Source organism: Adiantum capillus-veneris, chromosome 9, assembly GCF_014529385.1.
Source record: "Adiantum capillus-veneris isolate H3 chromosome 9, ASM1452938v2, whole genome shotgun sequence".
In the NCBI taxonomy this organism is placed as follows: Eukaryota; Viridiplantae; Streptophyta; class Polypodiopsida; order Polypodiales; family Pteridaceae; genus Adiantum; species Adiantum capillus-veneris.
Window position 1 is genome coordinate 142499097 of NC_140939.1, and position 25256 is coordinate 142524352.

The following is a 25256-nucleotide window of genomic DNA, read 5'->3' on the forward strand; positions in this document are numbered from 1 at the left end:
ATTCACCCTATGGGCGTCCATTCCTCGGGAGTTCACTTGCATTGGGGAAGCCATTATAAGGCCATTTTCCTTCAAGGTGCAAGCGAAGGTGATAGCATTTGGTAGAAGGCATTAATGCCCTTTGCATTCTATTAAAAGAACCAAAGCTTCCTTGCCACAGCCAAGTTGGGCATATACCACAATCAATGTACTACAAGAGATGACATACACAATATTTAAGAGAGAACATCCAAGACTGGAAGCTCCTCAAGCACTTTTTTGTGCTCCTTAAAGTGTCACATTTGGCATAAATACTAACTAAGGCATTGTCAAAGCTCATCAACCACTTTATGCCCTCTAAAATTCATCACATCTGGCATACATACTAATGCAATCATCGCCACCAGCATCCCATTTGGCATCGTCAAGCACCCGATTTGGCCTAGATATCGACCAAAGCAATGTCAAGCTGAACTTTAATACATCCACTTCCGTTTTTCTTGCTCATAGTTATTTGAAACTACAAAGAAAACGGATCCGTTTATAGCATTTCTAAACACCGCATTAAGCATAGACTCTCACTAAAGCATTTTCGAGTATTTCCATTTCCATAAGTTAGATATCCCTGCAAGAACTTATTGCTCTCTAGAGCGCACCATATTTGGCATGAATATCGACCAAGGTATTGCCAAACACCATAATCTTCTTCAATTCCATGAATGTAGTCAATGCTTAGCATATATATTATTGATTAAAGATTTGGCATTCACAACATTAGCATGCAAATCAACCAAAGCATCACTAAAAAGGGCATTTTTCTCTAATAATCTATGACCAAATCGATAGCAAATGCCACTAAATGTGCTCGGATAGTGTTAAAGTGTAAAAACCCTATGTCCTATTTGAGATTTTGTTGGTGGATGCAAAGCATCACGACATCCATCCCCTTTGAACGTGGTTTTTTTGAATCATCTTAATAAAGATCTCTACAACTTTGGCATCATCTAAATTTAAACTCATGACTCCTAAATCAACAAAGAGAGAAATTGAATCATCGTTTGTAGATGTGCTCGCTTCATCATCTTTGAATTCATCATCTCCCATCTCATCATCATCATTATGAAAATCCTCCTCTTCAATAAGATTGATGATGAGACTTGATTCATCGATCTTTTTCTCCTCGATCTCGTCCTCATCCAAAGTAGTAGGTGGGAGAGGTTTGAAGATAGTCTCCACTTTAATAGAGACAAATATGGTCCTTCCTCAAGGTGCTACTTGAACTACTAACCAAAATATTGGTTGGTGTATTGATGGGATATAGATGACCTATATAAAAGAACAAAGTTTCAAGGGTGCACCTATACCTATAGCACGCGCATTCAAGAGGTATTTTAAAAACCCCTATACACACATACACTTCATTATGAATTAAAACACCCCTCTTCCTACATAAACCTGTAACTTTTTTTCAATTTTCCATTTTTAAATCCCCCTATTCGTGTATTTCAAGGGTCCACCTTTAAAAAATACCTATAACACATGCGCTCAAGAGGTATTTTAAAACCCCCTCTACACATATACACTTAATTATGAATTAAAAGACCCCTCTTCCTTCATAAACATGTACCTTTTTTTTCAAATTTCTATTTTTAAATCCCCCTTATACATGTATTTCTATAGCTCTTTGGTATATACAAAACCCCTCCGGGTGAACTCACGTGCTACACTTACATATTTTGAGGTGGACCCTCTTGGGCTCAAAGTGAGTCACATTGGTATTAGGATACAAAAGATTAAGGTAAACATGATCATCACTCACTAGCTCATAATTTCCTGGAAAAACTAAGTTGTCGTGCCTTCTTGTTTGATGCACATTAATTGGACTCCACAGTGTAGATTCCATTCTCATGCTGTCTAGACACTGGAAACCACTTTTGGAGGATGTAGGTATGGAAGGTTCTACAACTGACCTTCATTATCCTTTCAATAGTGCAATACAACCTTGCCTTATCACTATCAGTGTCAAAGTTATCCATGATGCCACAATCCATGGTGGTTCGAAGCTCGTCAATGTGGCGTGTACAAACGTGTCAACCCTTTGACCACATAGAGTTAAATGAAAGAAATTATAGAATAGAAAAAATATACAATCAATTATAGAGATACAATCTAGTAAAAACTACAATATCGTTGTGGTGTATGAGTAATCTACATTTGGCACACAACCTCATGTAGACTCCCATTCTTTGTCGATGATGGCCTCTCCACGTGCCTTTGATTTGGCCATTCTCTTATGGATCCACTCGGGATTAATGATTTCTAGAAATCATTGGCAAGGTGTCAAGGAGCTGAGGGTTCCCCCCTACCTCCATGAGATTGCTTCCATGCTTCCCTCTATTGCAAACGTGTTGTTGTCCAAAAGTCCACCCACTTGATCATTATCTCTAAATTGAGGATGCAAAAATTGTTGACCACTTGGAATAGATTCTTCTCCATGACAATTAATTCTCCCTTTTCACTTGGCAAGTGTGAATTCATCCTTACATCCTCCTCATTTGACCACATTCAAGGCAGAAGCCAAATACTTGAGATATATACAAATGCCTCTTGCATAATCCATCTTTTGGCCATGGATGCCTCAAGCTAGTGGGCATGTAGTCCCACAAAATCTTTGAGGTTTATAAAAATCTTTCAAGAAAGAGCAATCATGCATGCACTCCTCCACATCTAGCTATCTCCTCAACAACATGAACCAACATGTGGACCTGACTAACGAGAATGGATCAAGGGAATGGATCCTCAATGACACACAATGCTTCTATGGAAAGAATAAGAAGTTCCACCATGGACCTGCTAAGTGGATCCAAGGAATAAGTGGAAAATGCATCAATACCTTATGGGGAGTATGATCCTTGGTCATGTGGCCTTGTAGCACGGATCCTTGCACATGGGATAAATGGTGGCATGTGCATGGTGAGTGCAGTAAAGTATGCAATCATTGACTAATGCATGGATGCACTCATACTCCATGCTAGGTGCAGTGGCATACAATCTTGCTCGGTCGATGATCCGAAGTCATGTGGTGATCTCTCAAAAGCATTTTCCCCATCAATTTTCAACCGAACGGACTCAATACATTTCCACGGATCAACCAAGAAGAACTGAAATAAACAAAAAGTGAAAATAGAACCTACTTGAGGAGTGCATCTACACTAACATTGCTCCAACAATATTTTTCTTGCAAGTTGAGGACTTCCAATGATGATCAAAACACTAAGTATTGTGCACCATTGTAAAGAGGTGTTTTAGTACTCATTAGCAACATGTCTTCTGTTGCTTGTGATCATGTAGTACATGGTCTACAACTCATCTACCATGTGCTCATCCTCAAACTCAAAGTGACCCTGAGAGGCACATGGAGGAGGTATCAAAGTAGAGAAAGTTCCACAATCACTTGGTGCCATGTCTTCACTGACCTACTCTCGCCATTGTTTTTCCTTTTTTGTGTGCCCTCCCACCTCCATTGCCAGAATACCAATGGGGAGCATCATCAAAAAGAAAGGGTGGAATGGGGCTCCCACCAGCTCGAGCACTTTTTCAAGGGTCACTCCAAAGCCCCTCATTGTCCTCATGCTCTAGAGCAATACACTGCAAGCGAGAATTGCACCTTTTCACTTGGCACAAGGGTAGCAGAGTTTGTCCTTGAGCCATCACTCATGCTCTAAATTGTTCAGAGGGCCACATCCATCCCAATCAAAGTTTCACACACGTGATATAATAATTCAAAATTTGTTCAGACTGTCTAAAAAATAAATAGTGAATATGTGTGAATAAAGCTAAATCATGAGCAACAAAAGAAAAAACTAGAGTATTAATTTCAAAAAAACTAATATGTGCAAAAAGCAAAATAGCTGTAAAAGAAAATAAAAAGGCTAAATATAGTACTAGGAAGTGTCACATTGAGTGATGGTTGAATAAGGTTTAGGTCTGCAACATCGCATTCCTTTCTACACGTTCTAAATTTTTTGAACGCAATCATATGCACAGTAATAGATGCAGTAACAAGTACGATAACATACACAGTAATAGCTCGTCAACTTAAAAAAGAAATAGAGCAAGGTATGCAATGTATTTACAACATACCTTACTCTTCTTCTTCTCCTGCCATCGCGCTTGCAACCATATTGTCTTCTTCTCCCTCTCTCAAAACTCACACACGTCTCTCTCTCTCCTTCACACACACACAAAATCAATCTTTGGTGGAGAGCTTTCTCACTAGAGAGAAGAGGGAAGACTCCAAGAGGATTCAACACAAGAGGACCGCAAGAGGTAAGCTTCTTACCCCTCACTCTCCAATTGTATTCTAAGCTACAAAGTTGAGGGTAGCAAATCTGAGGTGTATCCAGCATAACCGATGTTGTTAGGATGTCCATGATGGCTTCTTCATCAACTTGGTCTCATTATTCATGTCCACTATGACATTGCCAAGGTTGATTGGGTCAAGTCCTCTCTCTCTCTCTCTCTCTCTCTCTCTCTCTCTCTCTCTCTCTCTCTCTCTCTCTTCTTGGTCTCTACATTTTTGCATTGTCGACTTTGACAAATGTTTGTCTCTCTCAAGTGATGTTTTTAAGCATCCCTAAAAACACATGCTCTTTGTAGTGTTAGGTGTTTGCGTCACTATGTTTAGGTATTTGTAAGTCAAGAGAAGAGAGAGAGAGAGAGAGAGAGAGAGAGAGAGAGAGAGAGAGAGAGAGAGAGACTTTTAAGCTATTCAAACATTAAACTTTTGACCTTCCATTATAGAAGAGGGTAGATACTCCTAAAAGACCTTAAATATATATATGATGATTCTCGAATTCAAGATCTATTACTCAAAGGGAAATTGGAATAACCATCTATTGAGTGTGTGTGTGTGTGTGTGTGTGTGAGAGAGAGAGAGAGAGAGAGAGAGAGAGAGAGAGATTGAGATTTAAGGTATTCAAACATTGAACTTTCAACCTTCCATTATAGGAGAGGCTAGATACTCCTAAGAGACCTAAAGGATATATATGATAAGTCTTGAATTTAAGATCTATCACTCAATGGGAAATTGGAATAACCATCTATCGTGTGTGTGTGTGTGTGTGTGTGTGTGTGTGTGTGAGAGAGAGAGAGAGAGAGAGAGAGAGAGAGAGAGAGAGAGAAGGCTTCAAATAAGGTTTGGTCCCTAATGGGTGTAATATGGTAATGGGAGATAGGAATGATCTTGACATTTTCTAGATAGCCTTTCTGAATTCTTTACCTCCAACAACACCATATTTCTAATCTTGGGTTTACCATCATTTCCCAAATAGTTCCATTTTTTTTCAAATCCATGACCAAATGAGATATGTTTCATAATGTTTATTGAGTTGGTCATGACTCTTGATGCTTCGAGGATATGGATATAAGAAGTGCATTTTTTTTGTTTTTGGGGGGGGGGGGGGGGAGAGAGAGAGAGAGAGAGAGAGAGAGAGAGAGAGAGAGACCGCTAATGAGTATTATTGTCCTTTATTTGGGAGGAGGAAGTGTATTTTCAAAAATCTCACAAAGCACTTCAGTCTTCTCCATGAGTAATTCACCTGCCTTTTTTGGAGAACCGACATCGTAAGGAGGTTGAGGATCATATTCCACAAGTAATTGAATCATCTTTGCCATCTCTTCTCCTTTGAAAAGAGTAATGAGGTGCAGGGCCATGTCAATGCCAGAGGAAACCCCGGCAGACGTGATAATCTTTCCCTGTAACACAAACAAAGGGAATTTCACTAATTACATTGAGAAACAAAAATGTCAATTTTATTGTTTGAGAACACTCCAATGCTCAATCAAGACAAAAGGCTTTACTTTTTTCCAACTTTCTAAATTGATAATGCATGAAATAACTTTAAATCTTGAAAACATATTGGCCTAAATATACTAATTAATATGCTGATGTCCAAAAGAGACCCTATCTTATAATAAGAGAACCTTATCAACCCAAAGTTGGCCAATGCATCAAAGTTCCAGTGTTAGAAAAAAACCGGGGTACAGTGTATTTTGACCGGCTAAAATCTTAAAATCCCAGATAGATTTTGAGCTTGCCTTGTAGAAAAGCGGCAAATTTACACAAATTTTAGTGTAAATACCGGCAAAAGCTTCAATTGTGACCAAAACACCGGTAGAATTTCAAGTTTGCCCTTATTTTCTTCGGTTAGGAAAAATGTATTTTTTTGGCCCTGCATCAAACCTTGATCAAACAAGTAAAAAACATGTTTTTTCAAGTGCACGCACACGTGTATATGTGTGTGTGTGTAAGGCCAAGGGTAGTTGGGCAGGGCCCAATGGAAACATGGCAGGATAGCTTGACCCTATACATAGGGAAGAGGTAGGATGGGAGGAGCAAGATTCTTCTCAGTCTTCCATTCGTATTTCACTAGTATCAAAGCTTTTTGCATGGACTTTGCACGGGGTGGGAGGCTTCTCGAGATCGCAAGGCCGAAATCTTCACAATTTGTCTTTGAAGCTCGTGTTGAAGACGAGATCACCATCGATGGCTATCTATTTTCTCATCTCTTGCTTATTCTGCTTTGTTGTATGCGCCGTGTTTTGAGGACCTTGAGATCATACTCAAGATCTCCCCTCCTCTCCCCTTCTTCAATTTCTTGGGCCCTTGATTAACCAAAGACCAACAACTAGAGTTGCACAAAAAGCACGACACCACAGATTTGTCTTTTTCAACATAACTTTTCATCACGCATACGAGATAATTGACCTACTTGGTCTACTGGCTCATCTAAAAATAAATTCATTAACTGAAAGATGCCTTCAAATCTTTCAACGCAAACATCTCCTTTGGCCGACTGCTTGGCGCAGAACACAAGCAAGCCCTGGCGTGTGCGACTTGAGAGAGAGAGAGAGAGAGAGAGAGAGAGAGAGAGAGAGAGAGACCCAAGTTGTAGCTTGTCGAATGGAGAGACATCAGAGTCGCTGCAGCTTGTCATGGGTTGAACCTAGAGAGAGAGAGAGAGAGAGAGGGGGGCTCGGGCTACAGCTCATCACGGGCTTTTGCATGTGCATCTACATGCGCAACCATCCACCTCGAGTTCTGTAGCTAAGACCTTTTTACGTGTATGAGAAGAATCTGTGTTATTCTCCTCTTCGTTCCATTTTCAAAAAGTGTATCACCTACTTGAATAAGATTTTTCGGAGTTGTTTTTTACCTGAAGCAAAGCATGGTAGCAAAGATTTTTTAAAATATTTGTTCACAATATTGAGCAATCTAAGGTATGCTTTATGAGTGCATTAGTGACATTATGACATGCAATATTTGCAAGTACTTTTTATGTTTCTAAATGGCTTGTAACTCGATGAGATTGATTATTTATCAAGGCTTGGCCCTTGAAAGTACATATTTGAGAATTGTTAGAAACCCACGAGCACAGAAGCTTTACATGGTTTCCATTATTGAGCCGTGACTTTTAATCAAGGCATCAATTTTATGCACGTAAAATTATTACTTCTACAATCTGAGCATATGGGCTTGGAAGCTCTATGCACGGTAATCCAATGGGTGCTACCATAAACAAAGCCAAGAGGCTTACAAAGTACCAAGGACATGATCTAAGTATATCAGAGTTAGTCGCACCGTCGAGAGGAGGGGGGAGAAGGCGCATGCGAAGGGGGGGGGGGGAGTGGGGTAGAGGGAATCTTAATCATTAATGAATTTTATTTCCTTCCTCCCAGTATGTATATTAGAATCAATGGCTATGAGTCATATTCAAAGTATGATACTCTACGAGCACGACTATGAGCCAAATACAAAAACTTAGAAACTTTGGACCGAGGGACTTTAGCAGCGATTTTTAAGTGCAATAGCTTTTTAAGCTTTTGGATTTTGCGACAACTAGCACAATACGGATGACAAAACTAGAATATTTCAAGCTTGTACTATTGTTTGCGTATTTTCAACCTTTAATTTAAACCAAATCATCATGTGCGAAGCAAGATACTTTGAAGGCCATTCGGAATGCACAATTTTCACCCTATGTTGCACATTTAGATCCACAACAAGGTACCAAGCGCTAGGAAATTGACATTATTAAGATACAACTATATAATTCACATACGACAAGGTCGAATCATACTTGAATATCAACTTTAGTTTTTGGATAGAGTATGAAACTTAGGTATTGGCTAAAACCATTGTGCCCATCACTATAGTTATTGCAGAATTTTATGGCTAATTCTCTTGTTAATGATATTGTAGGAGTTAACTATAACGTTCCCCTTCTATTCAAAACTTGCTCACATATTTGTGGATAGACTCGTTGGAGAGTAGCTTCAAACTCCGCCATTCAGTAAGCACTTTGTCCTTTGTATCGCTTGCAAGGAATTGCTTCATGATGGAAACTCGTAGATTTTTCCATGTCTTTAGTGCTTCGCCATCGCCACGAACGCTAGCCTACCATTGACAAACAAATTTTTGGAAGTGCATAGCTACATGACGTAGCTTGGAGGACTCTGTGAAGCCCTCGTCTCCAAAGGCCGCGTCACATTGTTGGATGAAGGCCAATACTTTGTCAGTAGCACCAAAGGTTTCATCATAGGTAAGAAAAGAGAGCTCTTTCAATTTCTTGATCTTTGGAGACCTTCTCCATGTCGCGTGAATTTGCAATGTCCTCTCCTCTTGTACTCTCTTGGAGAAAAGTTGTTGCTTTCGTCGGAAGAGGAGGAAGGAGAAGAGGGTGACCCCTTTCTTGCCTTTTTCTTCCTTTGTTTTCTCTCTTCCCTTTCGGAGTGACGAAGAGAAGGACTATGGGTTGACCGTTTCCTCTTGGAAGAAGTTGGCGATCGTCTAAACCGCCGTCTTCAAGGAGCCACATCTTCATAGGAACTTAGTGATTCACTTCTTTCTCGTTCTTTGGATTCCTCTTCTCTTATGGGAGTAAGTATTCTTCTGGGAGTCTCATCAAGAGGCCTCCTAAGCACTCTCTTCTCTTAGAGAGGAAAGGAAATCCCATAAACACGAAGTTGTTGAGTAACTTTGACTTGCAAATCAGGGTTGCCCATAGCTTGTTGCAACCTAGTAACAAGATAATTAACAAACATGGGGGCATCATCATTAGCACCTTCATGTGCAAAATCAAAGTTGTCAATATTCATTCTACTCTCTTGACTATATTGTCAACCATGCTAATTAAACTTAAGTATAAATTTACTTTGTGCTTTGGTACCCTCAAAAACCTTAGTCACTACACTTCTTTAACTTTGAAAAATAGTTCTCAAGCAACCACAGCCGTGGTTTAGAGATTGTTGATTGCAAAGACTAGTGAAGAGATTCTAACATTGCCCGGTTGATTATAGTTCCTGTTGAGCTTTCTAGTAGCTCAATAATGGTTAACCCAAAGGCAGTCTCCAATATTAGGACTATAGTTCCCAACGGTGTACCTCGAACTAAGTCCTTTTCAACCAAGATAATAGATCCCTGTCCCACTTACTCTATTGCAATGAACACGTCCAACCTTTCATGGACAACTTAAGGATCTCTCTTCTTAAGCAAGAAAAGAGAAACCAATAGATCTGATACCAATGTAATAGAAATGGCCTATGAACATTGAGAACAACAGAATTAAGAGAACTATAATGAGCATTTTGATGACACTACTTTGAGAACATAGAGGGTGAACTTAATTAGCAGTAGCAACATAACCATTATACTTAATTAACTTGGCATGAACAATATTTTTCAAGAGAGATATTTAGAGAACATAGATAAAAGTTGAAGACCGGATTTATGTGGTGCTAGTCCCCCTCTAATAGGCTTTTGTATTATAGATTCTCTCATAAAGAGAGACATGATACAAGACAATATTTGGGTTCCTTGAGACCTAGGTGAGGCAATAAAGATGGAAAAATTCATACGTTACAAGCATAACATAACCTTTGTAAAAGCATTAACCATCCCTGGCCTCACTCCCAAGGCCTCAAACACCTTTGAAGGTTGAGAGAGCTAGCGAGGAATGAGGGTAGGGAAGAGGAAGAAGAAGTAACATACAAGAAAGAGATAGTTCCTCACTTATCACCACTCTTCTTACATAGCATAGCATAATAGAATAATAATGATGATGTAGAAGATGGCAAGCTTAAGCATTGAAGCATGGATCTTGGTTGGATTTGTATTCCATAGCCAAGAGTGTTGGTGTAGGCTCTCAACTTCTCAATAAGCTTGGAGAAGGAGATGGAGTTCTTACACTTGGCACTTCACACAATGAGAGTGTGTGTGAGTGTGTGAGAGAGATATACCTTGCAAGCAAGCCCCCTCCTTGCTTGGGTCAACCCCCTCTTCTAGCTCATGCATGAAGTGCATTGACTCTCTCAAGCCTAGCCAATCGCAAGCCTGGGTCTGTTCAAGCAATAGGGGTAGTCTTTGGACAAGTGTCCTCCTTTCCCCTTTGAGATAGAGGACTTGATAATTGCTTAAGCAATTAATTTAATTAGCTAAAATATTATTGGACCGCTTTAGAGATTAATTAATAGGCTTTAGGCACACCATGAGGACAACCTAGTTAGGGACTTGACATGTGTCCCTTTTGGCTCTTTGAGCAAGGGGTGCCCTTTGGATGAGAGAGTGGACACTCAAGACCATCCCCTACTCTTATGGCTCGTCCCCTCCTTTGTAGGCCTTGCTTTGACTTTTAAGCACCTCAAGTACTTCAGCCCCGATGTTCCTTAATAATTTCAAGCACCTTAATCATCAAGCATCGCAAGCACCTTAAGCACCTTAGTCAGCAAGCATGACAAGCACCTTACTCATCAAGCACGACAAGCACCTCAAGCTTGGGTTGGGTTCCCACCTCAAGCACAACCCTAGCTTGCCTAAGGTCTAAGGACTTTTAACACTAACCTTTGGAGTCTTTAATGAAGCTAACCCTAAGGTATTTAAGCTCCCTTAGATAGCATTACTCTTTGACAGACCATCTCTCATTTGGACCCTTTGATATTGGCCTCGTGTTGAGATAGATCCATAAGCATATGTCTATATTCTCACCCTTGTTCCCATTTATTCTTCCACATTAAATGATCAATTTAATATGAGAAAATCATTTGGGTTGGTTAGATATTATATTTTATGACATTACCTCTCTCTTGAAATCATAGTTGGCCTCGACTATGACGTAGAAGAGATAAAGCCTTAGTCATTAGTCGATGTTTCTTAGCAGGTAGAGGATCCCTTTTAACCGTACGATATCATTCCAAGATGGATGACTAATCCATTTTGAGCTTGAAGTACTTAGCTGTCGCAAGCATGTCTGCTCTTGAGTCCATTTCATTCTCCCAGAGTAGAGTGACAAATTCTACTTCTCCCATTGTGAGTATTGATCTAGTTCTGTAACATAAGTCTTTAATAGATCGAGAATCATAATATTGGATATCTCACTTTGGCCATCCGTTTATGGGTGATAGGCCGAAGAGAAATTCAATATTGTACCTAGAATTTCAAAGAGGCCTTTCCAAAAACTACTGGTCATTCTAGGATATGTATCTGACACGATAGATGTTGGCAATCCATGGTGTTTGAAAATATGGGATATGAAGAGGGTTGCCATTTGGTGTGCCTTAATAGTCTTTTTTATAGAAATAAAGTGTGTTTGCTTGCTAAACCTGTCAACTATTGTCCATATTCTCGTATTCCCACGGATAGACTTAGGTAATCCAAAGATAAAATCCATGGATATACTCTCCAATGGAGAATTAGGGATTGGCAATTGTTGGAGTAACCCAGGTTTCTTCCCTCTATCATACTTGGTCTTTTGGCATACCACACATTTTCAAACATACTCTTGTATGTCTACTTTCAAGGTAGTCCAATAGAAGTATGTTTATACTCCTTGAAGAGTAGATTTAATGCCTCTATGCTTCGCATGGAGAGAAGCATGAGATTCATACATGACTTTCTCACGAAGGGAGTGGGTATCACAGAGCCTATTTCCATGGATAAGATAACCATCCTGCAAGGTGAATGGTTCTTCTTACTTCCCCAAGGCAAGGTCTTACATCATGTCTTTAAAGTCAGGGTTAGTAGCATACTTATCTATTATAAAAGATAGATCGTTGTGAGACCGCATTGACTCTTGGTCGTCGTGAGAGTGCATCGGTCACTTCATTATTATTACCAACAATGTGATCAATATGGAAATAAAATTTTGAAAGAGAATTTGTCCACCTCATTTGTTTGTCGGAAAGCTTAGTTTGCATCGTGAAGTACTTGAGACTTTGGTGGTCCGTTCGCAAAATAAATGAAGTCCCCAATAGATAGTGCTTCCATTGTCTTGGGAATGTAGAATAACTTAAAGCTCTTTTTCATAGACCCATTCATCGGTATTGAACCTTCGGCTCTCATATGCTATGGCATGTCCGTCTTGAAGTAGGACTGCTCCAAGGCAATCACCACAAGCATCACATTGGACCTCAAAAGGATTTGAGAGATTTGGAAGCATAAGCATTGGTTGGGCAGTAAGCTTATCTTTGAGCTTGTCAAAAGCATTTTTCTCTTTAGCAGTCCATGAATACTTAACATTATTCTTTGTTAAGTCATATAATGGTCCTACTATTTGAGAGAATTTTGCTATGAAGCGTCTAATGGTCCTGCTATTTGAGAGAATTTTTCTATGAAGCGTCTATAATATGCGCACATATCAATAAATCTTCGTAGCTTATGTAGATTCCTTAGATTAGACCATGCTTTTATTACCTCTAACTTAGACGGATCCATACGGATACCATCTTGAGAGATAATATGACCTAAGTATTGAATATCTTGAAGGAAAAATTCACTCTTCTTTTGATTGACAAGGCTTGTTCTTCCTCAAAGCTTGAAAAATCACTTGGAGATGTTGCTTCTGCTCCTCCAAGGACTTCCAATAGATGATGATATCAAAGAACACTCCAGTGAATTTGCGGTAGGCTCTAAAGATTTTCTCCATTAAGTGATTGAGCATGGTTGGAGAATTTGTCAAACCAAAAGGCATGACAAGATATTCATAAAAACCAAACGTTGTACGGAATGCGATCTTTACAATATCTTCATTCACTATCTTTATTTGATGATAGCCACTTTTAAGGTCAATCCTACTGAAGGAGGTCAAACCTTGTAGCTTATCAAAATAGATCTTTTACTCGTGGTATGAGAAATTTATTTTTGATAGTGATATGGTTTAGTGCTCGATAGTCCACACACATGCGGTATGTACCATCTTTCTTTTGTACTAAAAGAAATGGAGAACAAAAGGGAGAGGATCTAAGCCTCACTATCTCTTTATCTACCAACTCTCATACTTGCCTCATGATCTTCTCTTGTTGAGCTTGGGAAACTCAATAAGGAGGCTTGTTAGGCAGTGAGCTTCCTGGTAGGAGCTCAATTTGATGGTCATCGTCCCCTCGTTTTGGAGGTAAGTTCATAGGGATATCATAGATAAAAACATCTTGGAACCAATTTAGAAAACTAGACAAGGCTAACTCTTCTTGATTCCTACAATTTTCATTTGATAAAACATTAGGACCTTTTATATGGATTGTTTGACAAAAATCATGTACGCATAAATTGAGCTTTTCATTGATTTGTCAAAAGAAAGAGAATTTACAAGGGGTATGGTATGTCCAGGCTCATTAGCATCTATGTACATGTTCTTTTTCCTGTACTTAAAATACAACCTTCTTTCAGGGAACTTTACATTAACAGTCATACGGTCAAACCATGGTGCCCCTAGGATGACATCTTCATGTTTGAGAGGAGAGATGAAAAATTCTTCTTTGTCGACGTAGCTTTGGACATGAACCCTCAACTTCCGAATCAAGGGAGTAACTATGGCTTCTTGCCCCTTGAAGGCTCCATCGGCTGCAACAACATCTCCCATCTCATGAGCTCGAATGCCTAACTTGGTGGCCAACTCGGTTGATATGAAATTGTGAGAACAAGATGAAGGCATCATGCTCCCTTACATTTTCCCAAGCATAGGAGAAAGGTGATTCTTTGCAACAATGAGCATCCTCTTTGGAGCTTTGATTGTGGAAGCTCTAGGAGTCTCATTGCAGGTATTTCTTTTGGGGCAAGAACGATAGCCATGTCGTTGGTTCCCACAATTAAAGCATTTGTGGTCCTTGAAAATATCTTCTAGCTCTTCAGGAGAGAATTTATTTTTACCTTTGTAAACTCCCTTCTTCTTCGACCGATTGTTGTTGGAATTGCCTTGGGAAGATTTTTGGGCATTGTTTTTCTCCTTTACATCATTTTGATCTTTGTTTTCCATTGGCGTGGCATTCCTTTTAGCCCCTTGTTGTAAATTGATGCGTGAAGCATCCATAGTGTGGTGGATTACTTCGGTGATAGAATCAGGCCATTGGGAGTTGACATACTCGGCCATTTCTTCAGGTAATCGCGAACAGAATTGTTGCTTTTTCTCGGTGAAGTCTATCTTTTGAAAGACAGTAGCCTTGAGATGTAAATCCCAAATCTTGTCCACATATTTGTGGATAGACTCGTTGGAGAGTAGCTTCAAACTCCATCGTTCAGTAAGCACTTTGTCATTTGCATCGCTGTAAGGAATTGCTTCATGATGAAAACTCGTAGAGTTTTCCATATCTTAGGGGCTTTGCCATTGCCACGAAGGCTAGCACGAGCATAGCTACATGACGTAGCTTGGAGGACTCTGAGACGCCCTTGTCTCCAAAGGCTACGTCGCATTGTTGGATGAAGGCCAATACTTTGTCAGTAGCACCAAAGGTATCATCATAGGTAAGAAAAGAGAGCTCTTTGAATTTCTTGAGCTTTTGAGACCTTCTTAATGCAGGGTAGAATTTACGATGTCCTCTCCTCTTGTATTCTCTAGGAGAATAGTTGTTGCTTTTGTTGGAAGAGGAGGAAGGTGAAGAAGAGGGTGATCACTCTCTTGTCTTTTCAATCTTCCTTTGTTTTCTCTCTTCCCTTCCGGAGTGACGAGGAGAAGGACTATGGGTTGACCATTTCCTCTTGGGAGGAGTTGGCGATTGTCTAGACCGCCGTCTTCGAGGAGCATCAACTTCATAGAAACTTAGTGATTCACTTCTTTCTTGTTCTTTGGATGCCTCTTCTCTTATGGGAGAGACTCTTCTTCTGGGAGTCTCATCAAGAGGCCTCCTAAGCTCTCTCTCTCTCTCTTCTCTTGGAGAGGAAAGAAAATCCCATAAGAACGAAGTTGTTGAGTAACTTCGGCTTGCAAAGAAGGGTTGCCCATAGCTTGTTGCAACTTAGTAACAAGATAATTAACAAACATGGGGGCATCATCATTAGCACCTTCATGTGCAAAATCAAAGTTGTCAATATTCATTCTACTCTCTTGACTATTGTAAGCCATGCTAATTAAACTTATGTATAAATTTACTTTGTGCTTTATTACCCTTAAAAACCTTAGTCGCTACTCTTCTTTACCTTGAAAATTAGTCCTCAAGTAGCCACACCCGTGAGTTCAAGATTGTTGATTGCAAAGATTAGTGGAGAGGGTCTAACATTGCCCAGTTGATTATGGTTCCTTTTGAGCTTTCTAGTAGCTCAATAATGGTTAAGCCAAAGGCAAATCCTGAGAGACTCTATTATTAAAACTATAGTTCCCAACAGTGTACCTCGAACTAAGTCCTTTTCAACCAAGATAATAGATCGCTGTTCCACTTACTCTATTGCAATAAACAGGTCCAACATTTCATGGACAACTTAAGGACCTCTCTTCTTAAGCAAGAAAAGAGAAACCAATAGCTATGATACCAACTCGGGGGGTGCACTATGTAATCATGTTAATGTATAGCACGAGTTCGATAGGAGGGGTTTTGAAATTCAAAAATTTTAGGCAATTGAACAGATTTACATTAAAATAAGGGGTTTTAGTATTCAATTTTGGAAAAATTTTCAAAAATAAGGGGTCATTTTATTAATTCACACATGTTAAAAGAGGGGGTTTTTAAATACGGCCCAAATGCATGTTATATAGGGAGTACTGAATGGTGAACCCATCAAGGATACCATTGTAATGGAAATGGCCTATGAACATTGAGATTAGCGGAATTAAGAGAACTATAGTGAGCATTTTGACGAAACTACTTTGAGAACATAGAGGGTGAACTTAATTAGCGAGAGCAGCACAATCATTATACTTAATTAGCTTGGCATGAACAATACTTTTGCAAGAGAGAGAATTAGAGAACATAGACAACAATTGAGGACCGGATTTATATTGAGCCAGTCCCCCTCTAATAGGCTTTTGTATTATAGATTCTCCCATAAAGAGAGACTTGATACAATACAATCTTTGGGTTCCTTGAGACTTAGGTAATGCAATGAAGATGGAAAACTTCATGCATCACAAGCATAACATAACCTTTGTAAAAGCATTAACCATCCTCGGCCTCAGTCCCAAGGCCTCAAACACCTTTGAAGGTGGAGAGAGCTAGAGGGAAATGAGGGTAGGGAAGAGGAAGAATAAGTAACATATGAGAAAGAGATAGTTTTTCACTTATCACCACTCTTCTTGCATAACATAGCATAACAGCATAATAATGATGATAAACTGGGTTGCATTTATCGTCCATATAATAAATTTTATACGTATTATACGAGATTATACGTGAATATCCTGTATTATACGCAAAATCCATATTATTTTTTTCGATCGAAAGATCTTTTGATCTAGATATTTTTATATCAAAAAGCTAGATCACTATAAACGCTATGCGTGTATGCTATGCTCCATTCAAGCACACACTTTCTTCTCCATTAGAGATGTAAAGATTAGCTTTTTTTAAAAAAATTATATATAATAATTTAATCCTCATAAATAGATTTTAAGACCAAAAGAATAAAAAATAAAAATAAATAAATTTTGCAAAGTAAAATAAAAGATGAACCTAAAATATAACTTAGATAAATAAAAGATTGGTTCAACTAGTCAATTTCTTTAGAAAATCATTCTTAGAGCCAAGTCACACTCGGGGTTAGCAGAGCCAAGAAGATAATTTACTTACCAATTTTAGGCATGTTCATGTTGTAATGCAGGAAATCCGAGCCCTCTTGCAATGCTGCTAGCATTGTGGATTTTGGAGGTACTAAGCGAAAGACACGGAGGTGCAAAGCACTCCTCATTTCCAGGTCTTCAAGAACCAATTCCGTTGCTCACTATTTCCCAAGCCTGCGCCTGGAAAATCTCTCCCTCTTCTTTTTGTGTAAGTGCGACCACAAAGTGGTTTTCACTGTACATTGCTTGCACTATATCCACTCGTAATGGGTGCAACTTAGACCTTAACTTTTTTAGAGAATATATATATATATGTGTGTGTGTGTGTGTGTGTGTGTGTGTGTGTGTGTGTGTGCGCGTGTGTGCGTGTGTAAATAAATATATTAATAAAGAGTTAAAAAAAATAGCTAGATAAATAGATAATGAGTTTGAAAGTATAGATATTAACAAGAAAATAAGAACTATTTACAAAAATTTAAGAAATAAAGATAATAATAATCAATTAAAAAACAAGATAGGCAGAGACGCATATGGATAGACAAACAGATTGATAGATATATAAGTAGGTAGATAGATAGATGGATGGGTTGAATGATAGAGAGATAGATGGATAGGTAGGTAGATGGATGGATGGATGGAAGAATAGAGAGATAGATGGATAGAGGGATGGATAGATAGATAGACAGATATGTAGATAGGTAGGTAGATAAATAGATAGATAGACATATAGATATATGAATAGATAGGTAGATTTGATAGATATATAGATAGATAGCAAGAAAGTTTGATAGATTTATAGAAAAAATATATATTAATAAATAGATAAATAGACACACATATAGATAAATTAAAGATAGTGTAATAGATACATTAGAAAATTTAATAATAAAAAGAGATAGATAAAAGAGAGGTAGACGTATAAATAGCTTGATAGATAGATTTAATTTTTCTCAGGTTACCAAACTAAACTTAATTCTTTCTTATTTTTATCTTCTTTTTGTTGCATTACTAGACAATTGTTAATTGTTTATTTTTAAGTTTCAACTTTTATGTTTAATTTTTAACTATATATATTATTATTTAAAACTTCATTTTTTTTATTTTTTATTTTTTATTCATAAATTTTTTTGTTAGTATTTATATTTTCTTACTCATCTCTTGTTTACTTGAAAGATGCTATGTGGTCACACTACATTGCTCTTATATAGAGAGTTTTTAGATCTAAAGATCTTTTGATTTAAAGATCTTTAGATCGATCTAAAGATCTTTTGATCGAAGAAACAATAATACGGTTTTCCGTTTTTGCTAACGTGGCACCGTATGATACGCCCGTATAATATGGAGTATCATATAATACGGCCGTATATGGCGTAATATACGTATCTCATATAACGTATGATGCAACTTAGATGATGAAGAAAATGGCAAGCTTAAGCATTGAAGCATGGCTCTTGGTTGGATTTGCATTCCATAGCCAAGAGTGTTGGTGTAGGCTCTCAACTTCTCAACAAGCTTAGAGAAGGAGATGGAGTTATTACACTTGTCACTTCACCCAATGAGACTGTGTGTGAGTGTGTGGAAGAGAGTATACCTTGCAATCAAGTCCCCCTCCTTGCTGGGTCAACCCCCTCTTCTAGCTCATGCATGAAGCTCATTGACTCTGTCAAGCCTAGCCATCACAAGCCCAAGCAGCAGGGGTAGTCTTTGGACAAGTGTCCTCCTTTCCCCTTTGAGAGAGAGGACTTGATAAATGCTTAAACAATTAGTTTAACTATCTAAAATCTTATTGGAACCCTTTAGAGATCAACCAATAGGCTTTAGGCACACCATGAGGGAAACCTGGCTAGGGACTTGACATGTGTCCCTTTTGCCTCTTTGAGTAAGGGGTGCCCTTTGGATGAGGGAGTAGACACTCAAGCCCATTCCCTACTCTCATGGCTCACCCCCTCCTTTGTAGGCCTTACTTTGACTTTTAAGTACCTCAAACACCTTAGCCCCCAAGTGCCTTAATCATTTCAAGCACCTTAACACTAGGTTGGTAACCTAACAGGACATAAAAGTGTCCTTTCAGGGTTTTGAAAAAAACCTCCAAAACCATAGTAGATCCACTCATTTTGTAAAATCCTTTCATGAGGTTATAGTTCAAGGACTACTACACATGTAAAAAATAAGAAACCTGTAAAATTTCTCATCTTTTGGTCACACCAAGCCTCCAAAGTTGATGGACCATTACATTTTCATCAAAACAGTCATTTCTTACGTTTTGTTGCATAAAAATAAGATTAGGGATTTTTGTAGGACTTGAGATAAATTCCCTAGTTAACTTCAATGGGTTGGTGACTAGAACATATGATTGCTTCTTACTCACTATTTTTTGTTTTGCCAAAATAAATAGGTACAAAAAAGTTGAATTTTTACCATTCTGCAAACCTATCATCAAAGTTTCTATAGCCACGCTCAATACAAATAATATATGCATGTTTTCTTAGTTCCCTATCGTTCTTTAGGTTCATAAGGAGCCATGGAGCATGTTAAAAGAATATTACATCTCTTACCAAGGGTAATCTTGGGGACAAAGATGAAGTGCTGAATACAGCAAACATGAAAAATCTGGGTTCAACATTATGAGTTGTAGAATCCCATAGAAACTATTCAATATCTAGCCAAATTTGATCCTTATGACTAGATATGGTTACTACCTACAAAATGCATGTAGTTGTCACAAGAAACTAACAATATTGAAAAAGCTATACTTGATATACTAGAATGTTTCGTTTTCTTCTATAATTGAAAAAATCAACCATCGTTGTCTACTATGCAAAATAGGGTATTAGGTGCCCCAAAACTCAAGGAATATTAGCTTTATGTTACAATATGCGACATAGAAAATCAAAATTGCATTTGGATATCATGAAAGCCACCAAAAAAATAATAGAAGAGCTAAAATTGGCTAAAAAACAGGATTTGATAATTTTTGTAATTTGGTCATAACTTACAACTTTAACATTTATTTCTCCCTAGAAGCATCAGGACATGTTGAGGACTACTAAAGATAGTTCTCTAGCATTATAGACCTCACAAACATGAATTCTAGAGTGGTATAGTTGCAAAAAGTTGAAAAAAGCCAAAAACAGGACCCGTTTTTTCACACAGTTTAGTTTGTGAAATGTTGTGCAAGGACAAGGTTAAAGATGGAATTGATATTCCAAAAAAATGTCGAGTTTTTTTCATCTCATGAGACAACTTTCTAGATAGATAGCACCTCAAAATCCATTTTGAAACTCTTGACATAATTGAAGGAAAATGGTCACTTAACAGGACATAAAAGTGTCCCATTACCAACCTAGTGTTAATCATCACGCATGACAAGCATCTTAAGCACCTTAGTCAGCAAGCACGACAAAAACCTCAAGCATCTTAGCCATCAATCACGACAAGCACCTCAAGCACCTTAGTTAGCAAGCACAACAAGCTCCTTAAGCACCTTAGTTAGCAAGCATAACAAGCACCTCAAGCTTGGGCCGGGTTTCCACCTCAAGCACAGTCCTAGCTTGCCTAAGGTCTAAGGACTTTTAACATTAACCTTTGGAGGTCTTTAATGAAGCTAACCCTAAGGTCTTTAAGTACCATTAGCTAGCATTGCTCTTTGATAGAGCATCTCTCATTTGGACCCTTTGACTTTGTAAACGTGTTGAGATAGATCCATAAGCACATGTCTATATTCTAACCCTTGTTCCTGTTTATTCTCCCAAATTAAATGATAAGTTTAATATGAGAAAATCATTTGGGTTGGTTAGATATTAAAACTTTGGGATTTCAATCTATGTATATTGTCTCTTTATTATTCTCTTCTTGTTTCTCCAACATGATATCAGAGCATCGTTTTTTTTTTCTTTTTAAAAACCACACATTTTTTTCTGTATTGCAACTTTGTGTGACACGTACAGAAGAAAAAATTGCAATTCAACAAAACATAAAATTATCATACCTTTCTACTTGAAATTATTGTTTCTATGTTTGAAGAGTTTCTTTTAAAATTTTGGAACATTCTAAAGTTGTTCGTCATGCCAGATTCATTACATTCTACATTACTAGTAATCTATAACAATTTGAAAACTATTTTCTATTTATTTTGAAGCAAAATGATTAAAAAATAACAATTACTATATCCGTGGATCCATATAAGTTGTTATGAATCTTCGATTTTCTTTTTACACATCATATACAACTCACTTTGTATAAAACAAATTAGAGCAAACAGTAAATCAAAGTTTCGCATTATATGTTTTTATTTTGCTTTATCAAATTACATATTTTGTAAAATTAAATTAAAATTTTCTCTTTTTGAATGTACTAAGAGATGCATCATATTATAGAAAGAATTGCATACATCATATCATACTTCACAGAAATGTGATGTTATAAAGAGAATTACATTCATTATATCATCTTTCGCAAGATTTGATTTATGTGTAAGTTGTGAGCTTTTTCCGAGAGTCACTAGAGTATGAGTCAAGGAGAGAAAAGGTGAAATTATCATACATGTAGTGGCACTAATTCGCTTGAGTAACAATCTAGCCTACACATACTCACTTATGTTCATTATGTTTGTCTTCCATCCACCCTAGCTAGGATGATCCATTCCCATCAAGTGGTATCAGAGCTTTGGTGTGCTAGCTAGGTTCATTAGTATGCATTTGTGTAATTAGCATTCCCTATTATTATTTTCATTAGCTTAATAATCTCAATCTCTAATCACCACTTGGGCAAGAGCATACTCCACTACCCTTTGGTGATTGGGTGAGGGGGAACTCGCATTTAGCATTGATCGTGTGTGCATTTTACAATTAGTTTGCATCCCTTGTGTTCACTCTCAACCCATTTTGCATTGGCATTACTCTCGTCATACTTTTCAATTGCTTTTGCATTCTGTGTGTATGAAAAGTGTTCATCAACACCATTTTGTAGAGCTATTGAATGCCGGTTTTGCCCAAGGCTTAATCCTTCAGTTGTATGTATGAAATCTCTATGTTATCAGCTCCAAAACCAATCCTGAAGCTCTTCATTTTCCCGTTATTTGCACTTGATTCACCCCTCCAAAGTTAGGTGTATAAAGTGTGTCTGAACCCTCTACTAGCCCAAAAATATAACCTAATTTTAGAGCATGCCCCACAAGCAAATGCCCATGGTGTGGTGGCTAGTGCATTATCTATAGTGTCTTCATTCCATAGGTGGGAGTTCAAGTCGTGCATGCCTAATTTTGGAATGGGCAAGCCGATCAGACATGAGTCAGGTGGTTAATCACAACCTAATTGAAAATTCAATTCCGCAAGGCCATATGGCACCAACAAGGTGCGGCTAGAAGACAAAAACCATGATGCAGTTGAAGACAAAAGCATTGAAGAAGACAAAAATGCTCTTAGATTACAGCAAAGCAAATCTTTTTCAGGATTTTTCTCTTGGATTAGAGTGTTGTTTTTGCTTCTGGATTGGAGTGTGGCTCCTAGATTGGAGTGTTATATTGTTTGTTTGCTGGATTATGGATGTATGTTGTTTGTGCTCCTAGACTAGAGTATTGTCTTTCTTCATCAAGTTGTAGCCCAAAGCCCAAGAGAAAAAAAATTGTCATCCTTAGTGGATATGCATTATTATCATCATCACCAAAAACGAAACTTTAATGTCAACTTCTATGATATATCACCAAAAACGAGCTTTTTAATAAGAAAAATTTCCCTTGGATTTTTTCTTTTATAATCCTTCCCTTTTCTCTTTCTTATCTACTATCCTTGTTTGTAAGTTATCCATGTATAAGGCCCAATGAAATATTATTAGCAACCATGAATTGGCCAAGGATTGTGCGATAAGAAGGAATGTGGAAGTTAGGGTGCATTCAGACTACCGTGCACCTGATCTCAATGCCTAGTATTTTCACCTTCATCCAATTCACACACAACGCCCGCCTCTACAAGCAGTTATCTGGCCCTACACCATGCCAGAGAAGCTAAAGCTATGTGATTGGTTGCCTTAGAGTAGGCTCAACTATTCAAGGGATTCTTCACAAACAGCATTAAAAAGGTCATGGACTTCTTTCTTATCCGAGGGGGGAGGCCGTCCGCCTCAGTAGTGGGTTCGGGAACTACAAGTTCTTCTCTAAACTTATTAGACACTGTGAGGTAAGTTCAACCCAAAAAACCTAAAAAACCTAACGCATGAAGATCAAGAAGTGGCTTAAAACATAATGAGACTTACATCCTCCAAGAGCAAAATACACACACACACACACACACAAAAAGAAACCATGAAAGAAATGAATAAAATACAGAAAACCTTAAATGGACATCAAAACTACCTGCCGCACTACTCTCTTGTCGGTGGGAACGGCTCCAAGCTTGGCCAAGTCCTCGTAGCAAGACCAGTGTGAAGTGGCCTCCAGGCCCTGCAAGAGGCCAGCAGCGGCCAGAGCCAGCGAGCCCGAGCAGACGGAGGTTGTGTAAGAGCTGGTCTCATGAGCCTGCATGCATGAGAGAGAAAGATGTGTGTGTGTGTGTGTGTGTGTGAGAGAGAGAGAGAGAGAGAGAGAGAGAGAGACCGTCTTAAGCCAGTCCATGAAGACGGGGTCCTGGAGAGCGGCAGAAGTTCCGGGGCCGCCCGGCACCACGATGATGTCCGGACGCGGAAGGTCCTGAAATGAGGCTGTTGACAGAAGATGCATCATGCCGTTGTCCGCCGTCACTGCTTCGCCCGCCTGGGCGCTCACGAAGCGCACGGTCACGCCCGGCACCATATGCAGCAGCTCATACGGCCCCACTCCGTCCAGCGCCGTAAAGCGGTAGAACAGAGGAATCGCCACCACCACCTTCCCCTCAGCCATTTCCTCTCTCTTGAGTTCAACTCCTCGTCGGCGTTAGTTGATGTTTAAGGTCTCTTGGGATAGTTTCCTACGACGTTAAAACTCTCTTCTTCTTCTTCTCCTCCTTCTTCTCTCTTTCCCTCTCATATCACGACCTGATGATAAAAAAGTTGTCTTTGTACTATTGGTCCTATGATGATAAGAAACTTGTCTTCTCTCTTTGTATTGGTCCTAAGATGATAAAGAACTTCTTTTCTCTCTTTCTATTGGTCCTACGACGAGAAAGAGCTTTTCTGGCTTTGAGGTCGCTTTGTAATGTTACCATCTACAAAAGGAGTAGGGATTCCCCTTCTTCCTCCTCTCTTCAGAGCACACTATTTGGCCCATTGTTCTCACAAGAAGTTTTGGACAAATTCTCACATTAATTCCCACATTGTGACTTGCCTCAACCTCATGAGCTTCTGTGAGGGAGGCACCGCATACCTAGCTAGGTACGATCGGGGGCAAGGGACCGTCGACGCGGTGGAGGGAACTGGTGGTCCCCTGCCCCAAATTGCACCTAGCTAGGTATGTGGTGCCTCTCGAGCACAAGCTCATGGTGTTAGGGCCACAACAAGATAATTTACTTTGCTAAGCAAGACGCTTCTTTTTTGGTATCTTTGGCATTGGATTGTTGGAAGCATGTATGTAACTTGCTTTCATTTCTCGGCATGCATTTAGTAACTAGCTATTCTAAATACGTCTCTCTCTCTCTCTCTCTCTATATATATATATATATATATATATATATATATAGAGAGAGAGAGAGAGAGAGAGAGAGAGAGAGAAAACGCTTTAAAGAGAAGAAAACACTAAAGAGAAAATAAGAGTGAAGAGAAACACCTCTTTATATGGACACAAAAGATTTTTTGAATTTCCACCTTTATATGTCTTTTGACTTTCCACCTTCGTGTGCTTTTCATTTCCCAAACTCACCCTTGACTTATGCACTTAATATATTTTGAAAGAATTTTTATTTTTTTGGATTGGGGAGACTTAATGCCATCAAAAAGAAAAATTTTCATTGTGTCATAGTATCTAGGTATGGCCGTGCAATCATTTTTGCATTTCTTTTCATAGGAATCTATTGAGATGTTGTGGTGGGTATTATTCTTTAACTACATACTGGGTCCATTCTCATCTCATTAATCACAAAGATCCCCTTTCGCTTTAACTTGCTAAAGTTATAACTTCCTGGCTCCCACGTTGACAGACATGTCGCCAATCTCTTTCGTTGCTCTTGAGCCCCCCCAGACTTCGTGCTTGCCAGAGAACCTCTCGAGCCTCCTCTCCAAGCTCCGATGCACCTGCCTTGGTTTATTGTCCCTCTGCACCAATGGCCTCGACTTGTGTAG

The 25256-nt window shown here is 38.7% G+C and overlaps 1 protein-coding gene across 33 annotated transcripts in view; it reads right to left on the bottom strand.

The window, feature by feature from the left end:
• The window catches only part of LOC147451290 (uncharacterized), a 64914-nt gene extending 40932 nt beyond the window's left edge, over positions 1–23982 (bottom strand). For 5 of the 33 annotated variants that reach the window (XM_086520251.1, XM_086520246.1, XM_086520254.1 and 2 more), the window contains exons 1-3: positions 23602–23977; positions 23362–23523; positions 5580–5736 (exon numbers count right to left, since the gene is read on the bottom strand). In XM_086520251.1, the coding sequence (XP_086376377.1) occupies positions 5580–5736; positions 23362–23523; positions 23602–23883 (601 nt within the window). In that variant the 5' untranslated portion in view covers positions 23884–23977. Of the gene's footprint in view, positions 500–792; positions 1306–1446; positions 1510–1585; positions 3628–3835; positions 4453–5483; positions 5737–23361; positions 23524–23601 lie in introns of those variants that run through there. The other 28 variants (XM_086520270.1, XM_086520262.1, XM_086520272.1 and 25 more) reach the window with 19 other exon arrangements.
• Positions 23983–25256: the final 1274 nt, after the last annotated feature.